At 41.5% G+C, this 16,652-nt stretch overlaps 2 protein-coding genes across 2 annotated transcripts; one reads left to right on the top strand and one right to left on the bottom strand.

The window, feature by feature from the left end:
* The first annotated feature begins 5,467 nt into the window (after positions 1–5,467).
* Positions 5,468–8,184, top strand: fezf2 (FEZ family zinc finger 2). Its single transcript, XM_047026009.1, has 5 exons — positions 5,468–5,520; positions 5,802–6,652; positions 6,879–7,013; positions 7,126–7,258; positions 7,925–8,184. Exons 2-5 carry the CDS (start codon positions 5,858–5,860, stop codon positions 8,182–8,184), a joined length of 1,323 nt encoding a protein of 440 aa, XP_046881965.1. The 5' UTR covers positions 5,468–5,520; positions 5,802–5,857.
* A 6,393-nt stretch (positions 8,185–14,577) lies between these two features.
* On the bottom strand, positions 14,578–16,444 carry c9h3orf14 (chromosome 9 C3orf14 homolog). The gene is made up of 4 exons (XM_047025456.1): positions 16,332–16,444; positions 15,928–16,051; positions 15,645–15,713; positions 14,578–15,349 (listed from the first exon to the last, which is right to left on the bottom strand). Exons 1-4 carry the CDS (start codon positions 16,379–16,381, stop codon positions 15,152–15,154), a joined length of 441 nt encoding a protein of 146 aa, XP_046881412.1. The 5' UTR covers positions 16,382–16,444; the 3' UTR covers positions 14,578–15,151.
* Between the last annotated feature and the right edge of the window lie 208 nt (positions 16,445–16,652).

The raw sequence follows: 16,652 nt of genomic DNA, 5'->3' as shown, positions 1-16,652 counted from the left end.
TCTCCAATTGACCATCACAGCAAGAACTGGCCCAAGTCTCAACACTAGTGGAGACTAGAAGTGCAGTGGGGAGTCTGGTGATAAAAAGAGTGTATAGAGCAAGTTGTTCTCCCATATCGAACCCAGCATGCCTCTTCTGCCAGGATATTTGAACATGATGACAACAGGAAAATGGAATGATGAGAAAAATAACAACTGTTATACAAACATTTGGTTTACCCCTTTATTTAAAGAAAGTCATGATATGTATTCATGAGACCATATATTACCAAATGTAGTGGGGTTGCTAGAGGTCGGCTCGAGTTTTGGTGGGTGAATCGGCTATTTTTGTTTGTTGCTTTGCGTGTATGAAGTGTTGGGATTGCCAGTCATTTGTGAGAGCAGGTAAATGTCATATCCGTTTAATAATGGCTGTCTCAAAGCCTCTTATGTTTTTGTGCCCCACCACAACCCTCTTATCTGAGCCTTAAGAAGGGACAACAAGCCCACTGATTAATTTTAGATCTTTTCCATGAAAAGAGTAGCTTACAGTTTAAAGCAATCTCACACAATGTTCAGTCAAGACATTAGGACGTTGTATTACAGATGGATGAAAATCACAGTTTGTCCTGTCTGATTTTCATACAGTAAATCCCATATGGGGATCAACAGTATCAGAGTCAGAAACTAGGAATCAAGATCCTGCTATTGTTATGATGTCAAGGTTAGGACTTAATCTCTCATAGATCGCAAATTCTATTTAGCATAGCTCTTTTCAGCAAATATGATATGCATCACAGAATGCACACAATTTAAACAATTGTATAGAAGTCTGTGAATGAGGGGAAATTATGACCAAACTAAAATGACATAAATGCGGTTAACGCTTTTTAACTGTAAGTGAATCTAAAAGCCACTTCCCACCAAAGCCAGACCATTAAGCATAACCGCACACAAGCACATCAACATGCACACACGTAAATGCCTTGAACCTGAATTTCTTTATCACTAAACACAACAGATTTACATTTTTTTTTGACTCATTTCAAAACACCTGTCCATTAGTCTAGCCTCCAGTGCTAAATGCTCATGCGTAAAATTTATAAAGCAAACCAGCACCAGACCCATCCTCTGTGCTGGGGACTGTCCCTGGAAGCCTCAGGCCTGGCCCAACCTCCTCCTCTGTGACTCACAGCCGGACCAAAAGGGACGAATACTTCAACCTGGTCATTCTTAATATGAACCGAAACGAGGTCTGGTCCTGGTCTGCATCTCTACTCTTCAAGTCAATCCTGTTGACTTGTCATGTTTAGGATGTGGTTGTGAGGACCTTAGTCTTAGTCTCGGATCAGACTGGGTCTGTGCAGAGTGGCTGGTAGCTATTAGCAGCCCCACAGCCTCCCAGGTGGCCTGTATGTTCAGTTCTTTCTCAGACCTCCTCACTATTGTCCTGTGCTGCCATTCAGCGGCCCTGCTCTGAGAGCATCAAAGGCTTCACACTTTCTATACAAATGGCCTGTTCAGGAGCAACTGTATGAAGAACCTCGGCACTTGGGTAAGGGGTCAGAAAAATACATGGAGGGGAAATAGTTGGGGGGACTTAAAAAGGCCCAGAGTAAAGTGCCCCAGTTGATGCTTCAAAGAGAGTGTGAGGCGAACAAGGTGGGGGCAGATAAATGTGTGCTAAAAGGCTGCCAATGAAATTGCGGATTGAGTTGTGAGCAAGCTGTGCACGCATTTTCTGAACTGAACCTCCTTGTGACCTATAGACAGTGACACAGGTGTTTGTGTGTGCTGACCTCGCCTGCCTCTGTGCATGCCAGTGTGCCCGTCTGTGCATGTGCCTGAGTGTTCTGTAGGTGAAGAGAGGCAAACAGACAAGCCACATGGCAGAGTGGGCTGTACTGAGGGGCAGGTGAGGGCCAGGAGATCTGACAGACTGAGAAAACTCAGGAGGGCTTCAGGACACAAACACTGGCTGACAAAAGGACTCACTCAGGAATACATTAAAATGCCAATGCTGCAGTCCATGGCAGAGGAATGCCACATCGCTTTGACAGACCATGTTTTCCTCTTTGTTGGCATTTCTTTAGCAAAGTTTTCCACAGTTTTTTTTTGCAGAGTTTTTTCCCCACAATCTTTGTTTTTTAGGGTCAGAGAGGGCAAAAGTGCGCACATCCTTTACTCAAGTGCAAGAACAGATACTCATGTTTAAAAAAAACTCTGGTAAAAATGGTATTGTAAAAGTACTGACTACACCTTTTAACTCAAGTTAAAGTAAAGAAGTATGGGCTTTGACATATACATAAGTAACTACTGTGCAACAGTGTAACAATAGTATAATCACAATGTAATGATTGTGTAATAACAGTGTAACAACAGTGTAACAACAGTGTATAACAAATGTATAACAGTGTAATAACACTGTAACCACAGTGTACTAACAGCATAATAACAGTGTAGTAACAGTGTAATAACAACATAATAACAGTCTAACAACATTTTAATAACAACACGGCAACAGTTTCTGTTATTCATTACTTCCCATCTATGGTTAGGGTTAGGGCACTACTGGCTGAGCAACTGAAGAACTCAATAAAGGATAAACAGTTGGTCCTTAGGTTCCCAGTATGTGCCTTGTCAAACTGACTTCTCAGATAAATATAAAACAATAAAGGTTACACAATTTACTAGAGAAGACTCCTACATCCCAGCAAAAAGTGATAATCTTAGAATTTCACTGCATTAGGCCACATGACATTGACTTAATAACCTGCTGCCATTAATTACAGTGCACATTATTTACATGCTGTATAAAGTGTACACGTATGCATTTTACAATCATTCATTATTGTTAACCGACTTTGCCAGCAGTAGAATATGCTGTCAGTCCACAAATCATTTCAATATTTTTCTCGAAATACCAATGACAGATATAGGAGTTGTCGATAGACCTGTCACTAGAGGTATTCTCAGAACATATGCATGGACATATTAGATCAATTATTTTCATTACCAACACGTTAAAACATTAAAGATGGAGGGTGATGCAGAGGATGAGTGTAAAGTCTGGCATGTTGCAAGACATACGTGTCATAAGTAAGGTGTGTGCAACACGTGGAGTGGAGGTGTGTGGAGGTTCATCATGATGCCATCATTAGAGTGTTTACACCCTGAACCTTGGAGTTCATGTTCACAAATAGCAACTCAGCACATACAGAGGCGATGTTGTGTGGTTTGACCTGCAACGAAAATGTGCCTTCTTATAGCAACAGAGGTAGGAGGAAAAGCTTGGCAACCCTTCATTACAGACCCAGTTTTAAAAAGCCACTGACCACTCATCAATTGCACTGCTGCACACAAACAATGTGCAGCTATTGAGCCGAACTGACAAACTCTCTGTACAATCATTTGTGATGTCAGTGACCAATTCTGAAAGGCAGGTCAGCCAGGAAACTCGGGCTCCTGTAGAGTCGGCATTACCTGTGAAGCGAAGTTATGTTTGATTGACCATTAGGCGAAGTTCTTTCAAGTGATACATTCTGATTGAAAAAAAATGTAAAATGTAGAATCTTTCAACTACACTATAATTGTACAAATCAACCAAAATAATCTATTAGAATTCAACGTCTCTAGCTGGCATGCGATCTACATCTAGCAGTCTGTGAAAGCTTTGTAAACGAGCTCGAGACAAGAGCAAGACCTTTAAGTCGATGCCCGAGCTAATTGCTGAACGTGTTAGCCGACTTGAAGCCGAGGTCACAGAAATAGGTTCAATGTTTATTGTGTGGACGAGCCGGTAATTGTGCTTGAATAAACTCAAATTGTAGTTACATCATTTACATATGAGTGGAATTAGTGGAACTCGTTTAAATCCTTCCGAGCCGAGTTGCAGGTGTAACGGGATTTAAGACAAGTTACACATTAAGGTTTTCTCATGTTAACTTTTCTTTATTTGGCAATGCCTATATAGCCTATATACACATTTAAAATCAGCACGTTTCATGGATGTCGAATTTTTTTAAAAGACTCAACATTTTCCAGATACAACAAAGCACACAAAACACTCTTTCCAATATGATTGCTGCCTAAAAGACCAACGCCATTGGTGTATTTAACGTAATAATCGAGAGGACATGAAAATAAACTTATGTCTACGGTTCACTTCATTTCTTGCATTCCCTGGGGGAAGCAAAGAAAACGTTATAATGGGGTGGTTAAAAGCAATACAAACAAACGATGTAATAAAGAAAAACGTTTTGAAGAAGCGCTTTTATTGTGTGTTTGAACTCGTAAAGTTCTCTTGAAATCTTTTTTTTAAATATAATTTGTTGTGCGTCTCAGGTGAAATCGTCTGCAAACAAATGAATTCAAGCTGGTCCTTATGAAAAAAGAGGAGAGGGTGACTGGTCATTGTTGCAAGCACACAAAACTCTGGATTCCAACAAACTTTCTATGCTGATTTAAAAAGAGCTCTTTTCATTTCTCGCTATAGGCCTACCTCTGGCCAAGCTAAGTCTTTTCTTTCCCCTTTTAATCCTTCCCTTTATTTCGGAAAAACACAAAACCAGGTTCCATGCAGTGCTTTAGTGGTTAAAAGTGAAAGAGCTGTTTTTTTCCCCCCGAGCTGAGCTCTGAATCGCTCAGGAAAATTGGTTCTTCTGAATAGGTGAAGGAGGAAAAACGTTTAATAGGATCCGAGGGAGGTTCTGCTCTTGCAATCTGCTCCTTAAACAGGTGGAAATTGGACCTTCTCAATTATACAAATAGTAAGTATAAACCAGCATGGAAAAGCTATTCCATCTTCAAGGATTAAGAACTTTCAATAAAAATTGAGTCTCCTCAAACGGAGAAACGAAAATCATTTTTGTAATCCAGGTTAAACAATCTGAATATGAATCTTGGTCGTTAAATTATAAGTGTAGTTTAAGGACAAACTGGTGGAAGCAGGTTTATAATATTACATGTAGGATATTTGTAATTTGTTCGCATGTATTTTTGCGACTAGGCTGCCTTTTCTAAAACTTAAACATTTAAGCTACAAATATTTTATCAGTAGAAGTAGGCCTAATAAATAATAGCCAAACCTATAAAAAACACGAGTTTTTATATTTATATTATTCTCTTTATGTTATTGTGAATATCATGTCATGTTGTTAAATTGTCCAATAAATTATCCAATTGCCCAGACAATTATTTTTATAAATCCGCAGGCTACGCTGAATTTGGATTTAGTGAAATATTGTTTTTCTAGGCTATCAAAGCGACTGGTGACAAGAGGCACTGGATTTGGAGACATAAATAATAATCCGTAATAACTGTCATGCATACCACCCCGTGGTCGTATATAAGTGGGCGGTGGGAGAAGGGACAGGGCTTATGATGGCGTTTCTATGTCACTCTGATACGAGCTAGTCCATGTGATGTCAGCTAAATGCAATAGACAGTGATCCAGCACTGATGAGGACGTCCGCTTTCAAAATGTGACAGAGCAGTCACGCTGCTATCCACGAACACATCTACCGTCGCTTTTACAATAAGGTAAACTTTAACATTGACTCTGACGTTAAGTTTACTATCAGATTTTCCGAGGTAGGCTAGGCTACTGAATAGAAATTAACTCGGTGTTTTTTTTCTTTTTCTTCTCTCTAACGAGCTCTGTAATGTCCTGTTAATTTTGTGTATACTAGTTAATGAGCATTAATCTGGTACCCCTGGATGCTATTGTTCCGGGAATGGCCATTTGAATGCAAATGAGTGACATTGTAATACCAAGGTGCTTATTAAACTGATGTGTGTGTCCTGTCTTTTCTGGAACTCAGGAGCCGAGGACAAGTCGGCTGGTCGGCTGCTGCTCACACCAAGCTAGGTTTACAAAATGGCAAGTTCTCTTCCTTTGGAAACCATGATGTCTTGCCCACGACTTGACAGCGGCAGGAACGGAGCGTCCACCGCGCCAAAGGCGTTGGCTTTTTCCATTGACCGGATCATGTCCAAGACCTCGGAACCGAAAGGGAGTTTGGATGACCGACGAGGATTGGAGATTGCCGAGGGCAAAAAGATGCTAAGCCTCTGCTCACCTATACCTTGTATGATCCCACTTCAACCTTTTAGCTACGACCTTCAAGCCAAGGCGCTGATGAACTACTCCGAATTTTGGAAAGCTAATTTTAGAGGAACGATATGCGGTTCACCTGCAGCAATGTGCAAAGCTAATTGTGGGATGTGTGGCAAAGGGGACTCGGGTTTGAAGCACTCTATAATACCAGGAACTAGAGTAATAAAGCCCCAAGTCATCCACCAAGCCGTTGCTATGCCTACTAACGGGTCACTGTACTATTTCAACTACCTGGACTCTGCATACCACCAGTCTGAGCTGTTATCAGGACACTTGTTCTCCTCAGCCCTGGCCAACTCGCAAGCTCAGGCTTCGTTCTCAGCACACCAGAAACTTTTACTTCTAGAGAACGCCAAACTTGCCAGCGCTTCGGTTGAGAAGTTCCCCACTCCACAATATCCCCACAAGGAGCATCTGCCTGGTCAGTTGGACCAGATAGTGAAGGAGAACCACAGCCTGAACTCGGAGAAAAACGGCGTAAAAGCTCACGGCAAGCTCAACAACAGCTCCACCGACGGGAAACCGAAAAACTTCACGTGCGAAGTTTGTGGAAAGGTAGCCTAAGCAATATCATGTATCGTATATCCTAATATTTGGCTACACGCTATTTCTTTTTATATATACCTTAAAATTAAACAATTAGGACTAATCGTGCAAAATAGCACAACACAATAAAGCTACACCTCGACAACATTAGGCCTATTAAATGATAAAAAATATAAAACTTTGAAATCATCAGTATTTATATCTTAACGAAAACATGATATTCTTCTTTCTGCAGGTATTTAATGCTCATTATAATTTGACTCGACACATGCCAGTGCACACAGGCGCGAGGCCCTTCGTTTGCAAAGTGTGCGGGAAAGGGTTCCGTCAGGCCAGCACGCTGTGCAGACACAAAATTATCCACACGCAGGTGAGACATATTTTACAAGATAATGTCCTTATCCTATCTTACAATTATTATTATTCAAATCTAAATATTTTATGAGGTACATTGTGAAACGAGAAAATGTATTTTGTTACAGGAAAAGCCTCATAAATGCAACCAGTGTGGCAAGGCGTTCAACAGGAGCTCAACACTGAACACTCACATACGAATCCATGCCGGATACAAACCTTTCGTCTGCGAATTCTGTGGAAAAGGATTTCACCAGAAAGGTAAAAATCCGTGTTAGTCTACTACTAATATCACAAGGCTTTATTCTATATCTAGCCTATGAAACCACTGAAGAAGCATTAATAGCCTCAGTCCATCAATTTATCCGTTCTCTTATCAGAACGAAGCCACATCAGAGTATAATTAGCCTACCCTTCGATTAAATCAGTAGATTATATGGCAATTGTTCACTAATAGCCTTGGTCTGTGCATTGGCTATAAGTGAAAGTAAATATTTGAACTCGACAATTCATTACCGCTCATAGATATTGAATGTTCTGTGTCTTGGATTGTAAAATACCACCTTATTGATCAAACGTGGTTACAGGGGGCCTCTACGCTTGAATCTAAATAGGACATGTCACTTTACACTAACTAACTCTCCCTGCAAGACTCTTAAATTTGCCATGGGTCAATAGACAGACCTCTCCCGAGTTTACAATCCGACAGTTTTCAGTTGTTTGGTTGCGTTTGATTTTGACAAAGTTTGACAACTTTTTGACTTCAACATGCAAAGCTCTGATTAATGAAGGCTGGGGAATGAAGCGCCAACTCACTTAATTGTGAACTCCTGACCTTGGGGAAAATGTGTTCCCTTTGTCCTTGTTTTCATTTTGGTCTATATCTGTTCATGTTCACTTTTATTCATTCATTCTTCTCAATTTCAGGAAATTACAAGAACCACAAACTTACGCACAGCGGAGAGAAGCAGTACAAATGTTCCATATGCAACAAGGCCTTCCATCAAATATACAATCTGACCTTCCACATGCACACGCATAACGACAAGAAGCCCTTCACGTGTGGGACTTGCGGAAAAGGCTTTTGCAGGAACTTTGACTTGAAAAAACACATACGAAAGCTGCATGATAATAACTCTTCGTGTTTATCTGCAACAAACGAATCATCCAGGGCACTCCAAAGCTGAGCCAGTATTTGTTTTCCATGGGATGGGCAATTTATCATAATACACTTAAAGGGATTGTTTTATTGTGAGTTTGCACCAGTGTAAAAACTGTTTATTTTTGTTTGTTTGTTTACATTTTGTCACGATGAAACATAGATCATCGTTATTTGGCATATCAAAAGAATGAAAACTCAAAACAATTGAGCGGGAAAGACAAGGCCTACTTGTTTAAAGATTTTAAGCATATTGAGATCGATGCGTCGATGCTTGTAATTTTTTAACAATGACAAAGTGTTGAATTATCCACATTGAATCTAAAAATGAGTAGGCTACAGCCATACTTGCCACATATAATGTCAAGCATATTTCGCTATTGCCATTGTTAACGCGTGAAAACGGAATTGTAAATAATAGGCTATGAAAAATAAAATGATATTTAACAGTGTTTTATCTTTGGCGTCATTACTCTAGAATATGAAATTCGATCACAGAATATGTATGCCATGGCATTGGATTCGATTTCCAAACATTTATTAATTTATGTAGCCTATGGCCTGTACTAAATACAACTCTATTTTAATATAAATATAGGCTGCGGCTTGTGCAACAATGACGTGTGAAGTTCTTAAAAGGTTCTGTTACTTCTGACATACGCATTTCAACTCGTGCACTTGATATCTATAATGGCACAAATTATTAGATGTAACATGGACTCTTGAAGGAGAATTACATTAATCATTTAAACACCCTCGAGGGGCAGTTTTGGCGCATGAAGCCGTGTTCATTAGAATATGGATAATAGCGCATTCGGCCACATCAGTTTCCACTCTCCTCATCTGGGCAGTCTTAATATAGCAGAACGTATTCCGCCCACGGCTCCAGGAACAATATTATCCTTGCACGCTAACAGACATTCTGATGAGAGATGGGCGCGTGCTCCCAAATCTTGGTCTACCAATTACGACGCAATTAGTAATTAGCCTACCCGCCAAGCTCTGACCGGTTAGAAGGCTAATATTTCCAGTTGAGTGGCCCGCTCACCTCTCTCATCTACTGTGTATGCACTATCCACACTCAAGCTACTCAAGTGAAAAGGAGATGGTAGACTTTTCAAAATCCTTCTTTTTATACTAGGAAATTAGAAACTTCACGTATATCTTTTGTATCAATTATGGGAAGGCTACTCTCACATTCCAATTGTCTGTCATTTTCATCCACACTAATAACCACAAATTTGAATTTGTCATGTTGTTGTTAATCCAAGCCAACGAAGTATGGTGATGTTAAAATATATTTTTTAGTAGTCTATGACTAACTGCACATATTTCCATATGCCTTCAGATAACCCGTAAAGTTTAGTGGCACTGGCACACTTCAAAAACGAAGTCGTAGGTTCGCAAGACACTAATTCATTTCGATTAAATAGCCTACCAGGCAATGGTCTAATGAAGTTGCTATCACTTTCCATCTGAGCCAATCGATTCCTAAAAACCTCAAATGGATTTACTGTTCAACCCAGAACGTTTATAGGCTACACGTTTTTACGCACTGGTAAATGTCTGGTCTACGTCTCGTCTACGGACTGTGCTCAACGTTATGTTTGTTTTCCCTGCCTATTGTTTATTGTGCTAAAATAATTATTCATCCAGTGTGGGGGGCTATCATTGGAAAATTCTCAATGGATATGTTTGTTTCGGGAACAGTGTCTCTGCGCAAAAGTGTCCGTCTGTTCCAAAGCCTGGGTAGTAAACAACCTAAAGGCAACGCGTTGCCCTTTTCTCTGCACTTACCTCTCAAACATCTGAGCAACCAGCTTCGCTTCTAGAAACATGTTAATTGACAACGGAGCTCATTACTGGGCGCACATGTAACGCAGCGAGAGATTATGGGGACAAGAGCGCATTAATCAACTGTCAACAATCGAGTACATCTACACGACGCAGGATCCCCCGAAATCGAGGCATTTATAAGCGACAAAAGACCTGCCTGAGACAGGAAGAAAAGAAGACCCAGACTTTTGTTTGGCCAATTCAATTGATTATAAATGGAAGATTAACGGGTTAGCTTCAGCGGTTTTCAAGGGCTTGAAGGGGCGAGAAAGGGACCAATTAAATCCACCAAATGTTAACTACATCAGTTTCCCCCCGTTTAGCCCAAATGAAATTCTAATTAAACAGTCCCTCGCCATCATTTTGGAAGGCGATTTCTCTCGCTGCTGGAGTAGCGCGCGGGCTGGTTGCGACCCTCGTTAGGAAAGCACAGGCTCTTGGCACAAAGAGCCCACGATGAGCAGTCTGAAATGCCAAGAGGAAAGTTAATGAGCATCGGGCGCAGTCCTTGGGGCTATTCATGGAAAAGGGTGTTGAAAAGATGGAATCAGCCAGTAGCTCTAAACTACATGGTGTTCTGTACACTTCTGAATGTCCAATAGGGCAGTTTGCAACAGGCCTAATATTGTTCCTAGTATTGCTCCAAATATTCAGTGGTTACTGAGGTGACATATAACACAGCATATTACATCCATGGAAAGAAGCTGTATATAAACATGCTTTTTTTTCTACAAAGCTTTATGAATCAAATATGTGTTGCAGACAACCATTCAAGTCACATCTCCAGTTCTAGAGAAAAACGGTATGGTGTGAGTAAAATACAAACTTATTATTGAAATAGAAGGAGAAATCGCCACCACTCTTACACACGTTCCTTGTACACAATGTTTAACATAAATATGAATTCAACTGGCTTGTTAAGACCTTTCCAAACATTTACTGTAAAAAAAAAACTGTGTTAAGTGTGATATAAACAGGGTCATGACTATCACACACACACACAAACACACACACAGACATACACAGTAGATGTTGGAGAGACTGGATCTTGGATCTGCCATGGCTATTCAAGGACACGGGTGGCAGAAGGTGCTTTGTGGCTTTAAGGTCTGTGGGTATAGGACGAGTGGTAGGAACCATGTTAGGGGAGGGAGCTGTGCCCCGCTGAAATCACATCACTGTCTGTCAGTCTCCAGAGAGTGACCTCCACTCAGGACCTGTCTGTCGCTCGCTTGCCCACCCTGAGAGCTCGAGGCTCAGGAGCTGAAGGGGACCCCCTGTCCTCTCCTCGCCCGCCCCTGTAGCATCCACCCTCTCTAACAGGAGGAGAGATGGAGCCTCTGACCTCCAAACGATCTGCATTACATGACCAGCCAATATCAATAAATTCCACCTAAATGTAAAATAATTAAATAAATAAAGGTTTATTTTGTTAATTTAATAAACAGGTACAAATGTCATTACAAACAAACAAATAGGTAATGAATAGATAATGAACTAGACAAAATAAATAAGTCATTTTCTCCATCACACCCTGACTGGTCTAAGCTCTATTCTTGTGGAATTAAATCATCGGTTCATTGTTAGACAGGAAGACTCAATCTGGGATGTCCGGTGCTAATCCCTCTGACACGAACTGACCCTGCTGGGAAATGTCCACTACTGCTGTGCTTAGCCAGTACTGCTAATGATGTCTATGGAGCCACCTTGTTCACACAAATCTGTCCCCTTTATAATGAGATCATACAGGTGCCTCTATAAGATGAGCATTCCCGTTGGCCTTGGAACGCATGGGTAAAAAGATGGAAGTGAAGAACTCAGGATTAATGTATTTTTTCTTCTATAGCTGTGTCCCATTGACACAACAGAAGTTACCGTAGAAGTTGATGTTGTGAAGTTTATCACATTTACATTTAGTCATTTAGCAGACGCTCTTATCCAGAGCGATTTACAGTAAGTACAGGGACAAGGCAAGTAGGGTGAAGTGCCTTGCCCAAGGTCACAACGTCATTTTGCGCAGCCAGGAATCGAACTGGTGACCTTCAGATTACTAGCCCGATTCCCTAAAAGTTCGATTCCCTAACCGCTCAGCCACCTGACTCCCTGATTAAGGACCTTGTTTTCAAAACAGGAGTCATAATTATAATGTGATGCTAATTGTCCGAGCAGTAGCTACTAGGCACGTAGAGTCATGTGCTTTTGATCTAGATGCAATCAATATCACCATAAATTGAAAGTGGAACACAATATATACACACTTGCTGTACTCTCAGTCAATCAATTCAAATAAAATTAAAACTTACTGCACTGGCAAGCTTCACACAGAGGATAAAAGACAACTGCTGAAGCAGAATCAATACCTCACTAAATGTATCGACTAAAAGTACAAACCAAGGACTAAAAACCACAGGAGTTCTCTACAGAGCAGCAAATCTCAGCATTATAGCATCAGCATTCGCAGACTTACTCCCTTATGACAGTCCTTTGTGTTTAGAGCTATTACAATAGCAAAGGTATGTGCCCAAAGCTTGATTTTGAAGGTAAGGGCCTGGTGAAGTGCAGTGAAATCTATGATTATGTTGACATGGACAAACCCATTCAAAAGGTGGCATTGCACTTATGCTTCAGTCAATGAAAGGGGCCGAGCAGAGATCCCTTAAGGTCAGTGTTGGTTCACTTTAGTGTGTGACATGTTATGTTATGTTTAATCTAGGAGAACAGAGAGCTACTCCCTCTACATAGGCAGACAAAGACATGGCTGGGCATGCACTTAACCAGAGGTGACAGGACAGGAGAAAAGGAGTGATGAGGAGAATGTGAAAACGGATTAGGTTCAAAGCTAATATTTCAGAAAAATTATGACATGAATCATGTAAATCAAATTCTTTGTGAATTCAGAAAATATGAGGAAAAATGTTTTGAAGAAAATCAGGAGAAAATTGTAAAGAAAGGATTACATATTTTAAACGTGCATGCCTTGAAATAAAAAAGACACTACCATGGAAACCCCCCTAAATCAAAACAGAATACCCTACAACGGCGGGATATCATTTTGTAAAAGGCAGCACACAATTACTTATTATCCAATTATTGAGGATGACAGTTAACCATTTATTGGGATTTTCTACCCAGCAATTATCTGAGGAGCCACTCAGCATGTTCTCAATAGATGGCCCAAATCACATCATCATATGGCTCCAAATTCACGCGCTGTTAAGAGATGGAGGGGGTCACCTCCTCGCCTCCTCTCTCATTGAGCTAGGGGTTAGCTGGTAATCCATGCTGAACTTGAGAAGCTGGGTTGGGACCCAGGTGTCTGAGGGGTAATGGGGGTCGGGGAACTGAGGGGCAGGGGTTGTTGTTGTCGGCAGTTGCCAAGGCTAACCGGGGTCTGAGCCATGAGCTCGGGGCGTGACGGGGAATGTGGTGTCCGTAGCTAATCCACCTCAGGCTCTTCTCCATTAGAATACATAATGCAAAGCTAGTCATTTGGAAGAGCTCCAGATCGTGCTCTTCAAAACCCTTTTAGATAATTCGCAGTCTCTGTCCCCCTAACTGCCCCTCCCTCAAACCCCGCCCTTGACCTCCCAACCCGCACGTCAACCCCACTACTGCCACCACTACTACCACCGGCAAACCCCCCCCCCTTGCCCAACACACACTTGGAGAGGACTGGTGCCTGCCTAACCTCAGGGCCAGCAGTGGGGCCCAGCTGAGGAGCAGGGGAAGCTGCCAACCACGGCCACTTCAACCCCGGCCATCCGGATGATTGCGTTTGTCAAGCCGCCACTCCGTGTCAACCCAGCGCAGGTTTGATCATCACAATTAGGCTGGATCAAGGATGCCTCTCTCTGCCACGGAGAGGAGTGAGGAGGGAGAGGGGGAAAGGAGGAGGAGATGGGTGGTGTATTTTGCCGTTGACAAGGCAGGAAGCAGGTGGACAGGCTCGCCGTATTTTTTCTGTCCCCATTCGGGACATGTAAGATGTCCACCTTCATCAGAGAATGCATGCAGTGTTTACCCTCTCATTACCTACAGCGCATCTGTTTTGCCCTGTCACTGTTGAGCAATGCATGCATATTTAAATGTTGCAACCCATTTGTAACCTCATGAATAAAAACATTTGCTGTATAAAGTCCAGAATTTCAAATAACATAAGTGCTCATGAAAAGGACTCCAATTAGCCTACCAAATAATCCATCCCATAACCCTGCCTTTTAGAACCAGCCCAGTGTTTTTATGCAAGCCTAATGGACATGGATATATGAAAAGGTCTTTGAACACTTGGTTCTATAGAGTATTATGACCATATGGTTACTGGCTGACCCCAGGCAACTCTTCAATAAAGGAACAATAAAAAAGCAATTATTGCAGACACAGAGCGTCCTTCTGGTAGCCTTTGTTTGATAAAGACTGGTCTACTTTGTAGCTCAGGTACAAAGAAGACACTTCACTGGCTGCATAATAGTTTTAGACATTCCAGAGAACTTAGCTCAATAGCCCAGGCTAATAATTCTAACCCCCTGATGCACAATGTATACTGGGTGATTAACTGGTAAAGGAAAAAAAGAAAGCGTTTAAAAAGGGCAAAATTAATTTATTTTTTCAATTATTTACACAGTAGGCACATATTTGATGTGTACTCCTAATGAAGTCAGATGTGAAGAATAAATGTAACATTGGTTATAGCTCGATAGTTACCTAATGCTGAAGAAAGTCTCTCAGGTCTTGAAATGTGTATGTGACACTTATCGCACATTCTCCTTATGCCACATTTAGTTCCAAATAACAGTATTCTTAATTTGTGTTAATACAGTAATCACATATAATAAAGGCCTAATACTGTGCTAAAAATATGCAGTGCTTGAAGGGTACAAAATATTAATTACAGTCCTAGCATAAATACATATAAATTAAGAATAGTATCATCCCATTTTCAAACTCTGGCAATTTTTCAAATCTAAGGTTATACCTCCCCCTTGTGGCCACACAAATGCTTAACACGAATCATCAGGAAGTCAATTCCTCCAATGTTTCAAAACAACTGCAGATAGATGAAACAGGCACAAGCGAAAGTTAGAGCATCTTTCACCTTAGGAGGAGGTAAACGTAAGCATCTGTTGTGGGCCAGATATATGATACATTATTCGACTGTTTTCTCAAGGTCGTTTGGCTGCTCTTGCTTTGGGGTGTGGGGGCAGAGCCCTCTCTTGTGTAGGGACATGATCTCTGAGAGGTACTTTGTGCTTCTGTCTCCTGGGTGGCTTGCCTGTCTCGTCCACGGGGTGTGGTCCCTTAGTCAAGAGGAATCGCTCCCATTCTGGAATATTCCCCTCAACAGAAGCCCAGTAACGTGTCTGTAGCAGAGCAGGAACAAAGTGTTTCCAGGGCACGCATTCGCCGTGAGAGTCACGCATTTCAGCCATTTCTCACGCAACACCTTGTATTTCTCATACATTTCAACCATGTCATTTAGTAACCCCCCCCCCCCCCCCCCCCCCCCCCCCCCCCCCGGCAATCTACATCTGAATGTACTATTACAGTGTCATCAGTCTAAAAGGTATCTGAGAGTGCTATTGTTAAATAATTATTAAATGTATCAACTTAAGAGGTTCAAAGGATAAAAATACAGGCGTACTGAGGATCCCTCACCTCAAGGGTCAGGACATCGGGGTGTGGGAGTTGCCTTGTTCTAAGACGATCCTCCAATGTCTGCATATCCTGGTGTGGGAATAAAGATTTAGGAGTCGGAATGTTTAAATGACTCAGTTACCAAACGTTGCTGGGACTTTGCAATGAGCCAAATGAGATGAGAAAGCCTGGAAACGACTCTCATTTAAAAAGAAGCAACTTTAGCAATATTGACGTCAGTTTATCTTAACGTCTCAGATTCTTTATTTTTACAATACAGCTACTAAGTAGATGGTATGGCTACCGCTAAGAGTTGCGCGTTTCTCTCGTGTGCGGCGGGCGACTGTTGCAACTGAAGTCTTCTCTTGCATTTATGTTCTTCATATCGACGCTCCATCTCGCGAAGCAACACAGCCCTCTTTCCTAAACTGGCAGAAGACAACGGTTGACTTTTAGTTGAGGCTGATGTGCTAGTACGGTGCTAAGATGAACTAGCACTACTGTGGCTAGATCAGGGCAGAGCCTCTAGCTAGTTAGGTCTACTACTGTACTGTACTGTACTAGTAGTACTAGCCCAGCTACAGTACAGTACTGTTAGCGTAGGTAGCTGTACAGTAGCCTATGTCAAGTAACTAGCTACCACTGGTACTACGTCCGGCCATTAATTCATAAATGCAAAACGTTTGATACAAATGTTGTTTAACTCACATTTCTTCGTGTTTCTTTCTTAAGTCAACTTCTTCTGGTAGACAATCCATTATTGCTGAACGGGTGGCTGACCAGCCTGTTCTTGCAAGCAACGTTTTGTAGCCATAGAAACACCCCGGAAATGAACTGTTTCAATCGTGGCAGTGACAGAGCGACATCTTGGTAAGGGAACAACACAAACCATCTCTCGACTCTCTAATCCATTATTGTATTCAAGGCTAGCTAAAAACTCTTGTTACTCAAAATAATCCAAATGTATCTACACCGATCTTTAATTAAGCCTGGTAGCCTAGGCATTTTTAGCTAACACTACACATTCTA

This window comes from Hypomesus transpacificus, chromosome 9, assembly GCF_021917145.1.
Source record: "Hypomesus transpacificus isolate Combined female chromosome 9, fHypTra1, whole genome shotgun sequence".
Classification (NCBI taxonomy): domain Eukaryota; kingdom Metazoa; phylum Chordata; class Actinopteri; order Osmeriformes; family Osmeridae; genus Hypomesus; species Hypomesus transpacificus.
The sequence above is the reverse complement of the archived record's forward strand: the minus strand, read 5'-3'. Positions and strand labels throughout refer to the sequence as shown.